Genomic DNA, 13,618 nt, shown 5'->3' with positions numbered 1-13,618 from the left:
TCCATATGCACACCCCCAGGTGCTCCCCTCCCTTACCACCACCCCTCACCCATGGCTGCTCCATATGCACACCCCCAGGTACTCCCCTCCCTTACCATCCACCCCTCACCCATGGCTGCTCCATATGCAGACCCCCAGGTGATCCCCTCCCTTACCATCCACCCCTCACTCATGGCTGCTCCATATGCAAACCCCCAAGGTGATCCCCTTCCTTTACCATCAACCCTCACCCATGGCTGCTCCATATGCACACCCCCAGGTGCTCCCCTTCCTTACAGTCACCCCTCCCCCATGGCTGCTCCATGTGCACCACCACCCCCCTAGATGCTCCTCCACCCTTCCCACATGGCTACTCTCCTTGCCCTATCAGAGGCTTCTACCGGGTACACACAGGTTGATCAGGGGAACCCGGATTCAGCCATTACTCTGTGACCTGGACAAATCCCCTTGCAATTCATAAAGTGTCCAGCAGGAGGCAGTCAGCTACTGTCAGAGTTTGTGCTAGTCTCCACGCAGTGATGCAGGTAACTGATGTGAGGGGCAGCTGGGCATAGCATGTTCTGTACTAGGTGACCTGGCAGTGCTGGCACAGACCTGGCAATGCACCTACTCACTCAGTAGTCGGTACGCACTACGCAGGGAGAGGAGGTGTCACTCTGAATTATGTTTGCTGTCAATAAAGTTTAGTGAATTCTCCTTGAGCACAGGGTGCGAGCCACTCCGTATTACTAGGCTTGTCACTCAGAAGCAGATTGTCCAATCACAGGGTGGCTCTGCCCCCTCCCTCAATGCCGGATGGGGAATTTCTACAGTTGCAGTCGGGATAAACACTGACGTCGAGCAGGGGGGCGTGACAGCCTCTACATGTGGGCGGGGACAGAGCGGCAGCATGCAATCAGCCAATAGCAAGGTGTGAGTGGCACAAAGAATGTCCAATCAGCGATCAAAAATACTCACCAACAAACAAGGAAATCAGAGACTGCTGCGGAGTGTGAAACTTCAAGTACAGAGTGTGAGAGACAGCTGGGTATATAGAGAGACTGCAGAGTGTGAGAGACAGCTGGTTATATAGAGACTGCAGTGTGTGAGAGACAGCTGGGTATATAGAGAGACTGCAGTGTGTGAGAGACAGCTGGGTATATAGAGAGACTGCAGTGTGTGAGAGACAGGTGGGTATATAGAGAGACTGCAGTGTGTGAGAGACAGCTGGGTATATAGAGAGACTGCAGTGTGTGAGAGACAGCTGGGTATATATAGAGACTGCAGTGTGTGAGAGACAGCTGGGTATATAGAGAGACTGCAGTGTGTGAGAGACAGCTGGGTATATAGAGAGACTGCAGTGTGTGAGAGACAGCTGGGTATATAGAGAGACTGCAGAGAGTGAGAGACAGCTGGGTATATAGAGAGACTGCAGTGTGTGAGAGACAGCTGGGTATATAGAGAGACTGCAGTGTGTGAGAGACAGCTGGGTATATAGAGACTGCAGAGTGTGAGAGACAGCTGGGTATATAGAGAGACTGCAGTGTGTGAGAGACAGCTGGGTATATAGAGAGACTGCAGTGTGTGAGAGACAGCTGGGTATATAGAGAGACTGCAGTGTGTGAGAGACAGCTGGGTATATAGAGAGACTGCAGAGTGTGAGAGACAGCTGGGTATATAGAGAGACTGCAGTGTGTGAGAGACAGCTGGGTATATAGAGAGACTGCAGATAGTGAGAGACAGCTGGGTATATAGAGACTGCAGATAGTGAGAGACAGCTGGGTATATAGAGACTGCAGATAGTGAGAGACAGCTGGGTATATAGAGACTGCAGAGTGTGAGAGACAGCTGGGTATATAGAGACTGCAGAGTGTGAGAGACAGCTGGGTATATAGAGACTGCAGAGTGTGAGAGACAGCTGGGTATATAGAGAGACTGCAGTGTGTGAGAGACAGCTGGGTATATAGAGAGACTGCAGTGTGTGAGAGACAGCTGGGTATATAGGGAGACTGCAGTGTGTGAGAGACAGCTGGGTATATAGAGAGACTGCAGTGTGTGAGAGACAGCTGGGTATATAGAGAGACTGCAGATAGTGAGAGACAGCTGGGTATATAGAGACTGCAGATAGTGAGAGACAGCTGGGTATATAGAGACTGCAGAGTGTGAGAGACAGCTGGGTATATAGAGACTGCAGAGTGTGAGAGACAGCTGGGTATATAGAGACTGCAGAGTGTGAGAGACAGCTGGGTATATAGAGAGACTGCAGTGTGTGAGAGACAGCTGGGTATATAGAGAGACTGCAGTGTGTGAGAGACAGCTGGGTATATAGGGAGACTGCAGTGTGTGAGAGACAGCTGGGTATATAGAGAGACTGCAGATAGTGAGAGACAGCTGGGTATATAGAGACTGCAGATAGTGAGAGACAGCTGGGTATATAGAGACTGCAGAGTGTGAGAGACAGCTGGGTATATAGAGACTGCAGAGTGTGAGAGACAGGTGGGTATATAGAGAGACTGCAGAGTGTGAGAGACAGCTGGGTATATAGAGAGACTGCAGAGTGTGAGAGACAGCTGGGTATATAGAGACTGCAGAGTGTGAGAGACAGCTGGGTATATAGAGACTGCAGAGTATGAGAGACAGCTGGGTATAGAGAGACTGCGGAGTGTGAGAGACAGCTGGGTATATAGAGAGACTGCAGAGTTTGAGAGACAGCTGGGTATATAGAGAGACTGCGGAGTGTGAGAGACAGCTGGGTATATAGAGAGACTGCGGAGTGTGAGAGACAGCTGGGTATATAGAGAGACTGCGGAGTGTGAGAGACAGCTGGGTATATAGAGAGACTGCAGTGTGTGAGAGACAGCTGGGTATATAGAGAGACTGCAGTGTGTTAGAGACAGCTGGGTATATAGAGAGACTGCGGAGTGTGAGAGACAAGAGATACATTTATTTATCCCTGAATGTGGATACGGGGGTGAGTATGTGAGAGTGTATGCTCTAGACTAAGAGACATCTGGAAGTAGAGACTGGGAGATCTCTTTTTTCAGAGAGTGACCCACGGTGCATCTCCTGAGTGCGCGATGGAAGCATCTGCAGAACGTGGGGTGAGACAGTGGGGACTCGATAGTGATGTCCCTATCTTTACACAGAACTAATGTTAGTTGCCCCTGGATGTACATCAGGCCTTCTGTTAATAATAGGTGATGAGTCCATCCGATTATTGCAGACAGGGAACCCCCTTCCCATATAACGATGGATCCCTATTTGTGTGACAGACTGAGCATACGATGTACAAGTCACTGTGATTGGCTATCTACAGTATGTCATTCTCCAGTCTTATCTTGCCTTGGAGACTCTTCACCTTGGTCTCCGTACATGACAGTTTCTGATGATTTGGCCATATGGTGCAGACTCTCCTGATCACACTGGTGGTTGTGACTCTCCTGATCACACTGGTGGTTGTGACTCTCCTGTGGACACAGGTGTCAGTTACAGTGGATTGGATGATATAGTGGGTGGGGTGTTGTGGTGTGGTCTCATCTACCCATACAGGTGTCTGTAGTATGTGGTAGACACTCACCTTCTTACATTTACAGGAGTCCATAATGGTAGGTGGAGAGATATGGCACAGGTGTCAGCAATGGTAGGTGGAGAGATATGGCACAGGTGACGGTACTGGTAGGTGGAGAGATATGGCACAGGTGACGGTACTGGTAGGTGAGAGATATGGCACAGGTGACGGTACTGGTAGGTGGAGAGATATGGCACAGGTGACGGTACTGGTAGGTGGAGAGATATGGCACAGGTGTCAGTAATGGTAGGTGGAGAGATATGGCACAGGTGACGGTACTGTTAGGTGGAGAGATATGGTACAGGTGTCGGTAATGGTAGGTGGAGTGATATGGTACAGGTGTCGGTACTGGTAGGTGGAGAGATATGGTACAGGTGTCAGCAATGGTAGGTGGAGAGATATGGCACAGGTGTCAGTACTGGTAGGTGGAGAGTTATGGTACAGGTGTCAGTACTGGTGGGTGAGAGATATGGTACAGGTGTCAGTACTGGTAGGTGGAGAGTTATGGTACAGGTGTCAGTAATGGTTTGGTAGGTGGAGAGATATGGTACAGGTGTCTGTACTGGTAGGTGGAGAGAGATGGCACAGGTGTCAGTACTGGTAGGTGGAGAGATATGGTACAGGTGTCGGTACTGGTAGGTGGAGAGAGATGGTACAGGTGTCAGTACTGGTAGGTGGAGAGATATGGTACAGGTGTCGGTACTGGTAGGTGGAGAGATATGGTACAGGTGTCGGTACTGGTAGGTGGAGAGATATGGCACAGGTGTCGGTACTGGTAGGTGGAGAGATATGGTACAGGTGTCGGTACTGGTAGGTGGAGAGATATGGTACAGGTGTCGGTACTGGTAGGTGGAGAGATATGGTACAGGTGTCGGTACTGGTAGGTGGAGAGATATGGTACAGGTGTCGGTACTGGTAGGTGGAGAGATATGGTACAGGTGTCGGTACTGGTAGGTGGAGAGATATGGTACAGGTGTCGGTACTGGTAGGTGGAGAGATATGGTACAGGTGTCGGTACTGGTAGGTGGAGAGATATGGTACAGGTGTCGGTACTGGTAGGTGGAGAGATATGGTACAGGTGTCGGTACTGGTAGGTGGAGAGATATGGTACAGGTGTCGGTACTGGTAGGTGGAGAGAGATGGTACAGGTGTCGGTACTGGTAGGTGGAGAGATATGGTACAGGTGTCGGTACTGGTAGGTGGAGAGAGATGGTACAGGTGTCGGTACTGGTAGGTGGAGAGAGATGGTACAGGTGTCGGTACTGGTAGGTGGAGAGATATGGTACAGGTGTCGGTACTGGTAGGTGGAGAGATATGGTACAGGTGTCGGTACTGGTAGGTGGAGAGATATGGTACAGGTGTCGGTACTGGTAGGTGGAGAGATATGATACAGGTGTCGGTACTGGTAGGTGGAGAGATATGATACAGGTGTCGGTACTGGTAGGTGGAGAGATATGATACAGGTGTCGGTACTGGTAGGTGGAGAGATATGGTACAGGTGTCGGTACTGGTAGGTGGAGAGATATGGTACAGGTGTCGGTACTGGTAGGTGGAGAGATATGGTACAGGTGTCGGTACTGGTAGGTGGAGAGAGATGGTACAGGTGTCGGTACTGGTAGGTGGAGAGATATGGTACAGGTGTCGGTACTGGTAGGTGGAGAGATATTGTACAGGTGTCAGTAATGGTAGGTGGAGAGATATTGTACAGGTGTCAGTAATGGTAGGTGGAGAGATATTGTACAGGTGTCAGTAATGGTAGGTGGAGAGATATGGTACAGGTGTCAGTAATGGTAGTTGGAGAGATATGGTACAGGTGTCGGTACTGGTAGGTGGAGAGATATGATACAGGTGTCGGTACTGGTAGGTGGAGAGATATGGTACAGGTGTCGGTACTGGTAGGTGGAGAGATATGGTACAGGTGTCGGTACTGGTAGGTGGAGAGATATGGTACAGGTGTCAGTACTGGTAGGTGGAGAGAGATGGTACAGGTGTCAGTACTGGTAGGTGGAGAGAGATGGTACAGGTGTCAGTACTGGTAGGTGGAGAGAGATGGTACAGGTGTCAGTACTGGTAGGTGGAGAGAGATGGTACAGGTGTCAGTACTGGTAGGTGGAGAGAGATGGTACAGGTGTCAGTACTGGTAGGTGGGGAGATATGGTGACTGTGGCACAGACACGTGGCAGTTTGGTGTGTAGTCGCTCACACAGGTGCCAGTTATTGGGGGGGGGGGGGCTACAGACACATGTCAGTTCAGGTGCCAGTTATTGGGGGGGGGGGGGGCTACAGACACATGTCAGTTCAGGTGCCAGACACATGCTCGCACAGGTGCCAGTTATTGGGGGGGGGGGGCTACAGACACATGTCAGTTCAGGTGCCAGACACATGCTCGCACAGGTGCCAGTTATTGGGGGGGGGGAGGTGCAGACACATGTCAGTTCAGGTGCCAGACACATGCTCGCACAGGTGCCAGTTATTGGGGGGGGGGGGTGCAGACACATGTCAATGAATGGCAGTTTGGTGTGTAGCTGCTCACACAGATGCCAGTTATTAGGGGGGCTACAGACACATGTCAGTAAGTGGCAGTTAGGTGTGTAGTCCCTCACACAGGTGCCAGATATTGGGGGGTACAGACACATGTCAGTAAGTGGCAGTTTTTGGTGTAGTCACTCACAGGTTCCAGTTATTGGGTGGGTACAGACACGTCAGTAAGTGGCAGTTTGGTGCATAGTCGCTCACACAGGTGCCAGTTATTGGGGGGGGGTGCAGACACATGTCAGTAAGTGGAAGTTAGTTGTGTAGTTGCTCACACAGGTGCCAGGTATTGGGGGGTACAGACACATGTCAGAAAGTGGTAGTTAGTTTTGTAGTTGCTCACACAGGTGCCAGACAGTTATTGGGGGGGTACAGTCACATGTCAGTAAGTGGCAATTATTGGGGGGGGGGAGTGCAGACACATGTCAGTAAGTGGCAGTGGTGGGGCAATTTGGTGTGGACTTGCTCACACAGGTGTCAGGAAGTGACCACAGTGGGAGGTGGTTTAATGTAGTGGCAGGAGGGGTGGTGCCATGGAGGCCAGCAAGTGTCAGGAGGGGTGGTGCCATGCAGGCCAGCAAGTGACGGGATGGGTGGTGGCACATAGATCAGTAGGTGACTGGAGGGGTGATGGCACGGTGGTCAGTAGGTGATGGGAGGGGTGGTGGCACGGAGGTCAGCAAGTGAGGGGAGGGGTGATGTCACGGAGGTCAGCAAGTGAGAGGAGGGGTAATATCACGGAGGTCAGCAAGTGAGGGAAGGGGTGGTGGCACGGAGGTCAGCAATTGAGGGGAGGTGTGGTGGCACGGAGGTCAGCAAGTGAGAGGAGGGGTAATATCACGGAGGTCAGCAAGTGAGGGAAAGGGTGGTGGCACGGAGGTCAGCAATTGAGGGGAGGGGTGATGTCACGGAGGTCAGAAGGTAACGGGAGGGCTGGTGGCACGGAGGTCAGCAGGTGACGGGAGGGGTGGTGGCACGGAGGTCAGCAGGTGACGGGAGGGGTGGTGGCACGGAGGTCAGCATGTGATGGGAGGGGTGATGTCACGGAGGTCAGCATGTGATGGGAGGGGTGATGTCACGGAGGTCAGAAGGTGACGGGAGGGGTGGTGGCACGGAGGTCAGCAGGTGACGGGAGGGGTGGTGGCACGGAGGTCAGCAGGTGACGGGAGGGGTGGTGGCACGGAGGTCAGCAGGTGACGGGAGGGGTGGTGGCACGGAGGTCAGCAGGTGACGGGAGGGGTGGTGGCACGGAGGTCAGGTGGTGACGGGAGGGGTGGTGGCACGGAGGTCAGCAGGTGATGGGAGGGGTGGTGGCACGGAGGTCAGCAGGTGACGGGAGGGGTGGTGGCACGGAGGTCAGCAGGTGATGGGAGGGGTGGTGGCACGGAGGTCAGCAGGTGACGGGAGGGGTGGTGGCACGGAGGTCAGCAGGTGACGGGAGGGGTGGTGGCACGGAGGTCAGCAGGTGACGGGAGGGGTGGTGGCACGGAGGTCAGCAGGTGACGGGAGGGGTGGTGGCACGGAGGTCAGCAGGTGACGGGAGGGGTGGTGGCACGGAGGTCAGCAGGTGACGGGAGGGGTGGTGGCACGGAGGTCAGCATGTGATGGGAGGGGTGATGTCACGGAGGTCAGCATGTGATGGGAGGGGTGGTGGCACGGAGGTCAGCAGGTGACGGGAGGGGTGGTGGCACGGAGGTCAGCAGGTGACGGGAGGGGTGGTGGCACGGAGGTCAGCAGGTGACGGGAGGGGTGGTGGCACGGAGGTCAGCAGGTGACGGAGGGGTGGTGGCACGGAGGTCAGCAGGTGAAGGGAGGGGTGGTGGCACGTATGGTCAGCAGGTGACGGGAGGGGTGGTGGCACGTATGGTCAGCAGGTGACGGGAGGGGTGGTGGCATGGAGGTCAGCAGGTGACGGGAGGGGTGGTGGCGCGGAGGTCAGCAGGTGACGGGAGGGGTGGTGGCACGGAGGTCAGCAGGTGACGGGAGGGTGGTGGCACGGAGGTCAGCAGGTGACGGGAGGGGTGGTGGCACGGAGGTCAGCAGGTGACGGGAGGGGTGATGTCACGGAGGTCAGCAGGTGACGGGAGGGGTGGTGGCACGGAGGTCAGCAGGTGACGGGAGGGGTGGTGGCACGGAGGTCAGCAGGTGACGGGAGGGGTGATGTCACGGAGGTCAGCAGGTGACGGGAGGGGTGGTGGCACGGAGGTCAGCAGGTGACGGGAGGGGTGATGTCACGGAGGTCAGCAGGTGAAGGGAGGGGTGGTGGCACGTATGGTCAGCAGGTGACGGGAGGGGTGGTGGCACGGAGGTCAGCAGGTGACGGGAGGGGTGGTGGCATGGAGGTCAGCAGGTGACGGGAGGGGTGATGTCACGGAGGTCAGCAGGTGACGGGAGGGGTGGTGGCACGGAGGTCAGCAGGTGAGGGGAGGGGTGGTGGCACGGAGGTCAGCAGGTGATGGGAGGGGTGGTGGCACGTATGGTCAGCAGGTGACGGGAGGGGTGGTGGCACGGAGGTCAGCAGGTGAGGGGAGGGGTGGTGGCACGGAGGTCAGCAGGTGATGGGAGGGGTGGTGGCACGGAGGTCAGCAGGTGACGGGAGGGGTGGTGGCACGGAGGTCAGCAGGTGACGGGAGGGGTGGTGGCACGGAGGTCAGCAGGTGACGGGAGGGGGTGATGCAGCAAGTTAGTGACATTGTTCCCTCTTCCACAGACTATTGGGCAGCTGTTTCTGGCTCTGTATGAGATGGGCTTCGACGAGTCCCAGGTGCAGGCTGCCGTCAGAGCAGGGTGCTTCATGGTTCAGGATGCTGCAGAGTGGTAAGTCCAATAATGCTGCTGCACCACGTCTTATCACAACCTGAGAAATAGCCAGGGGGCGGATTAGGTTTGGGAAACCAGCCTGGAAAATTTCTGGAACCCGCCTTATAGGCAGTGGTCGAAGTGGGGGTATGTAAAAGTGAAGGCTCGAATTATGCACATGCCAAAGGCGCGTGCACTCTGGAAAAGGGTGTGTGTCCTTAAGTGTAGTGTACCACCCCATATACCCCACAATAGTAGGATTCTTTATACTGGAGAACACGCAGACTGAGGGTGGGAGAAGGGCCTTTACTGCTGGAACTAGACATTCTGGTTAGGGTGGCCAATCCCAGGATCGGGATCGGCGGGATCCCGGGATTTGGCCTAAAAAACGCCGGGATTTGAATCCCGGGATTGGATCTTCCAATCCCGGGATTTCGGGATTATATGCGCATGCGCATATCTAATGCCGGGCAGCGTCTAAGCGAGTGCTCAGACGCTACCCAGGAGTTCCTGATCCCCAAACTGCAGCCTGGAGCGGGTATGAGCAGTCTGACCTGCGTAGCGTGACTTCTGACCATCACGCTGCGCAGGTCGGACTGCCTATACCCGCTCCAGAATCATCTCTGACCTGGACCGGACCTGGCAGCGTCGGCCGCCCGCCCTCCGGGCGGCTCTGCTGCTGCTGTTACCGCCGCCGTTGCCTCCCGTTCCTGTCTTCAGAATGTCTGCCCTGCTCCCGGCCACCGGTGTAAGTAAATGAATGTGCGGGGCGACTTTTTAGCGTGTTATTTGGCCTAAACTGATTAGAGATGCCAATCCCGGGATTGAGCATTTTTCAATCCTGATTCCCGGGATTGAAAAAATGCCCCGGGATTGGCATCCCTAATTCTGGTGCCCTCTGCCAGAAAGGGAATTGGAACCCCCCCCCCACACACACCACACATACACACAAAATTTGGATAGTGCACGCCATTGGCATGCCAAAAATTTAGGAGCATGGCTTCATGGGAAGGGGCATGGAAATAATAATAAAACTAATTCACATTACATCACACAGTGGTGTCCGTTATTCACATTACACCACACAGCAGTTCCACTTATACACATTGCACCAGGTAGACCGTAACACCCCTTAAACACCTTATGCCGTTCATCGTAGTGCCCATTACATATTATGTAGCATACCATAATGCCCTCTGGACATTATGCCACACCCCGTAATGCTCATTACACATTGGCCATTATTCTGGTTGACTCGTTCGGACACACATTCGCACGTAGCAGTTCGAATCTAAACACAAAGGGGGCGTGCTAACGCGTTTACACGGATACCAGCCTGTCCGCTCGGACATCCAGCGGGCGGGCGAGTGGGCGACTGAGCGAACAGGCTCTGCGAGTGTTTCTCACGCCACAGCACAAATTCGCTCGGAAGTAATTTTCAGCCCATTAACCAATTAGTCTCTCATTATGCTGTTTATTCGATTCCATTAACGAATTGCCTTCCCCAATTACACTACAAACTAAAGGCCCCCATACACTGTGCGATTTGGGCCCTATTTCACCCGATTCGGATGGATCGGGCAGTGAAATCGGCCTAAATCGTATGTGCAGACATCCCATCCGACCCGATGCGCATGAGGTCGGAGGTAAATCTTGTGTGCAGCCTGGAGGCGGGCAGGGGACGCGGCGTATGGGAAGCAGGGAGCTGAGTGGGGCGGGCTGTAGCAAGGAGCTGGGCAGAAGAAGCAGTGGACGCACTGACCTGGGTGGTGATCGCCACAAGCAGGGAGCCGGGCAGGAGAGGCAGTGGTCCAGGCGGTGAACGCAGCGATGGGTACCAGAGACCCTGTAGCGTGGGGGAAGCCAGACAGCAGCGGGTGCACATAGAAATGAATGGCTGGTCAGTGATTGGCTGAGAGCTCTCTGTCATAGAGCTCTCAGCCAATCACTGGCTGTCCATTCATTTCTGTGTGTTTTTTTTCTATGTACACCCGGTCCTGCCCGGCTTCCCATATGCTACCCGGCAATCTGGTCCCCTCGCCGCCCAGTGAGTAAACTGCCTCTGCGTCCCCTGCCTGGCTCTGCGCTTGCAATTTATCACATGCAAAACTCGGCACATCAAGTGCCAGTAGTTGTCAGTAGATTAGGTCCGACTTGTCCTTCGGACAAGCCGGCCTAATAGTGATGGGTTTTTAGTGCTGCGCCCAGCCTATATGTTATATTTTGTGGGATCTGGTGTTAATAATACAATGGTTGATTTCAAAACATATTTTACTTATTAAACTTTGAAAAAGCATAAATTTACATATAACATACATACGAGTGAATATATTCTCAATAACTCCTGGTACCTATGTGGCTACCAGTAATTCACAAGTGTTCATAAGAAATATTACAAAGTGTCTCTAATGCACATCCAACCCCCAATGTCCCAGACGCACGGTCTGATCTGATCGGGTTCTGTGTATGCTCTATTGGATATGGTAATTGGGTCCAATCGAAATGCCAGAAAAAGGAAATTCCCAAATATTGTGTGTGGGGGGTGGGGGTAAGGGGAGGGAAGAGGGAGTATGAGATCGAGTCTTTTATGTACGGTCTCAGATTTTCTAAATGAACGCAGCGTCCCGCTAACTCAGATCCACTTGGTGTCTTCAGGTACCTCTTTAGTAATATTGCAGTTGATGGTAAGTGGTTTTCGGAAGAGGGGTGAATGGTGCATGCAAAGGTGTGCCAGATGTCCCTTGTCACCGGCCGATTGTCTGCTGCACGCGTGTGGAGACACAGCATGCAGTACCTCGGCTGTAAGTGGTGACTGCGAGTTACAGGGATGTCAGACGCGCCGCCTGGTCGCCTCCTGCGTTCTGACTCTCTGCCTCGCTTCTCACTCACTACCTCCTACTTACCCGTCCTCTTGGATGTTCCGTCTGGCTGTCAGTTCCTGGCTCACACTCCGTCCTCCTCCGTCCTGCTGTCGGCTTCTCAGTTTACGCTTCTGTTCAGCCGCAGCTTTTTTACACCGCTGGTGTTCGCGGGATGGAGTTTGTTTTTTCTGGCGTGGAATTGTCCTTTGCATGGGGGCCTCCACCCTTATTACATGTGTCTTTCGTGTGTTCCCAAACACAGCAGTGGTTTTTCAATACATGAGAGGACAGATGTGTGTAATGTGATGATGTTTTGTTTGCATGCAAGTATGAGAGTTGACACATGTCGACTTGTGTGTACTATTGTCCCACATGACAGGCGCATTGTGTGTTAAGGTTGCAGATTTGGAATTGGCACATAATAGCAGATAAGAATGCAGAGGGGTGTAAATGGCTGAACTGGAAAAGTGCGACAGGCCTGCGAGGCGGGAGACTTACTTTTACGGAGCAAGTGATTTTGAGCTTGATCAGACCACGCACAGTGGGGCGAAGCCACCGCCCTGCACATGTAGCCACCACTCCAGTGTACGCCCTGGTTACCGCCCAGTTTTGTGGCCACTCCCATCAATATGCCCACATTACGCCCATTTCTACTCGTAAGGTCACGAGCGTACACGGCTAGCCAAACCTGCACATGCACCTTGCGAGACGACCAGAATAAGGGTCATTGTCACACACTATAATGCCATTGCACATTTGGGGCAGCACAGACGGTGTAATGGTTAGTATTACTGCCTCACAGCATTGACGTGGGTTCTCTTCCCACCACTGCCTCACAGCACTGACGTCATGGGTTCTATCCCCACCATGTGCTATATATACAGGGCAGTACGGACGGTGTAATGGTTACATTACTGCCTCACAGCACTGAGGTCATGGGTTCTATCCCTACCATGTGTTATATATACGGGGCAGTACGGATGGTGTAATGGTTATATTACTGCCTCACAGCACTGAGGTCATGGGTTCTATCCCCACCATGTGTTATATATACAGGGCAGTACGGATGGTGTAATGGTTACATTACTGCCTCACAGCACTGACGTCATGGGTTCTATCCCCACCATGTGTTATATATACGGGGCAGTACGGATGGTGTAATGGTTACATTACTGCCTCACAGCGCTGAGGTCATGGGTTCTATCCCCACCATGTGTTATATATACAGGGCAGTACGGATGGTGTAATGGTTACATTACTGCCTCACAGCACTGACGTCATGGGTTCTATCCCCACCATGTGTTATATATACGGGGCAGTACGGATGGTGTAATGGTTACATTACTGCCTCACAGCACTGAGGTCATGGGTTCTATCCCCACCATGTGTTATATATACAGGGCAGTACGGATGGTGTAATGGTTACATTACTGCCTCACAGCACTGACGTCATGGGTTCTATCCCCACCATGTGTTATATATACGGGGCAGTATGGACGGTGTAATGGTTACATTACTGCCTCACAGCGCTGAGGTCATGGGTTCTATCCCCACCATGTGTTATATATACGGGGCAGTACAGACGGTGTAATGGTTACATTACTGCCTCACAGCACTGAGGTCATGGGTTCTATCCCCACCATGTGTTATATATACGGGGCAGTACGGACGGTGTAATGGTTAGCATTACCGCCTCACAGCCCTGAGGTCATGGGTTCTATCCCCACCATGTGTTATATATACAGGGCAGTACGGATGGTGTAATGGTTACATTACTGCCTCACAGCGCTGAGGTCATGGGTTCTATCCCCACCATGTGTTATATATACGGGGCAGTACGGACGGTGTAATGGTTACATTACTGCCTTACAGCGCTGAG

At 53.2% G+C, this 13,618-nt stretch overlaps 1 protein-coding gene across 1 annotated transcript in view; it reads left to right on the top strand.

Moving 5' to 3' along the window:
- The first annotated feature begins 941 nt into the window (after positions 1–941).
- The window catches only part of LOC146079839 (uncharacterized), a 285,668-nt gene continuing 272,991 nt past the window's right edge, over positions 942–13,618 (top strand). Inside the window, exons 1-3 of the mRNA XM_083186476.1 lie at positions 942–1,027; positions 3,024–3,080; positions 8,790–8,896. Coding sequence (XP_083042602.1) covers positions 3,057–3,080; positions 8,790–8,896 — 131 coding nt within the window. The 5' untranslated portion in view covers positions 942–1,027; positions 3,024–3,056. The remainder of the gene's footprint in view (positions 1,028–3,023; positions 3,081–8,789; positions 8,897–13,618) is intronic.

The sequence above is a fragment of the Crinia signifera genome, chromosome 5, assembly GCF_055691185.1.
Source record: "Crinia signifera chromosome 5, ASM5569118v1, whole genome shotgun sequence".
In the NCBI taxonomy this organism is placed as follows: domain Eukaryota; kingdom Metazoa; phylum Chordata; class Amphibia; order Anura; family Myobatrachidae; genus Crinia; species Crinia signifera.
Note: the sequence above shows the minus strand (reverse complement) of the source record. Positions and strands in the feature narration are given on the sequence as shown.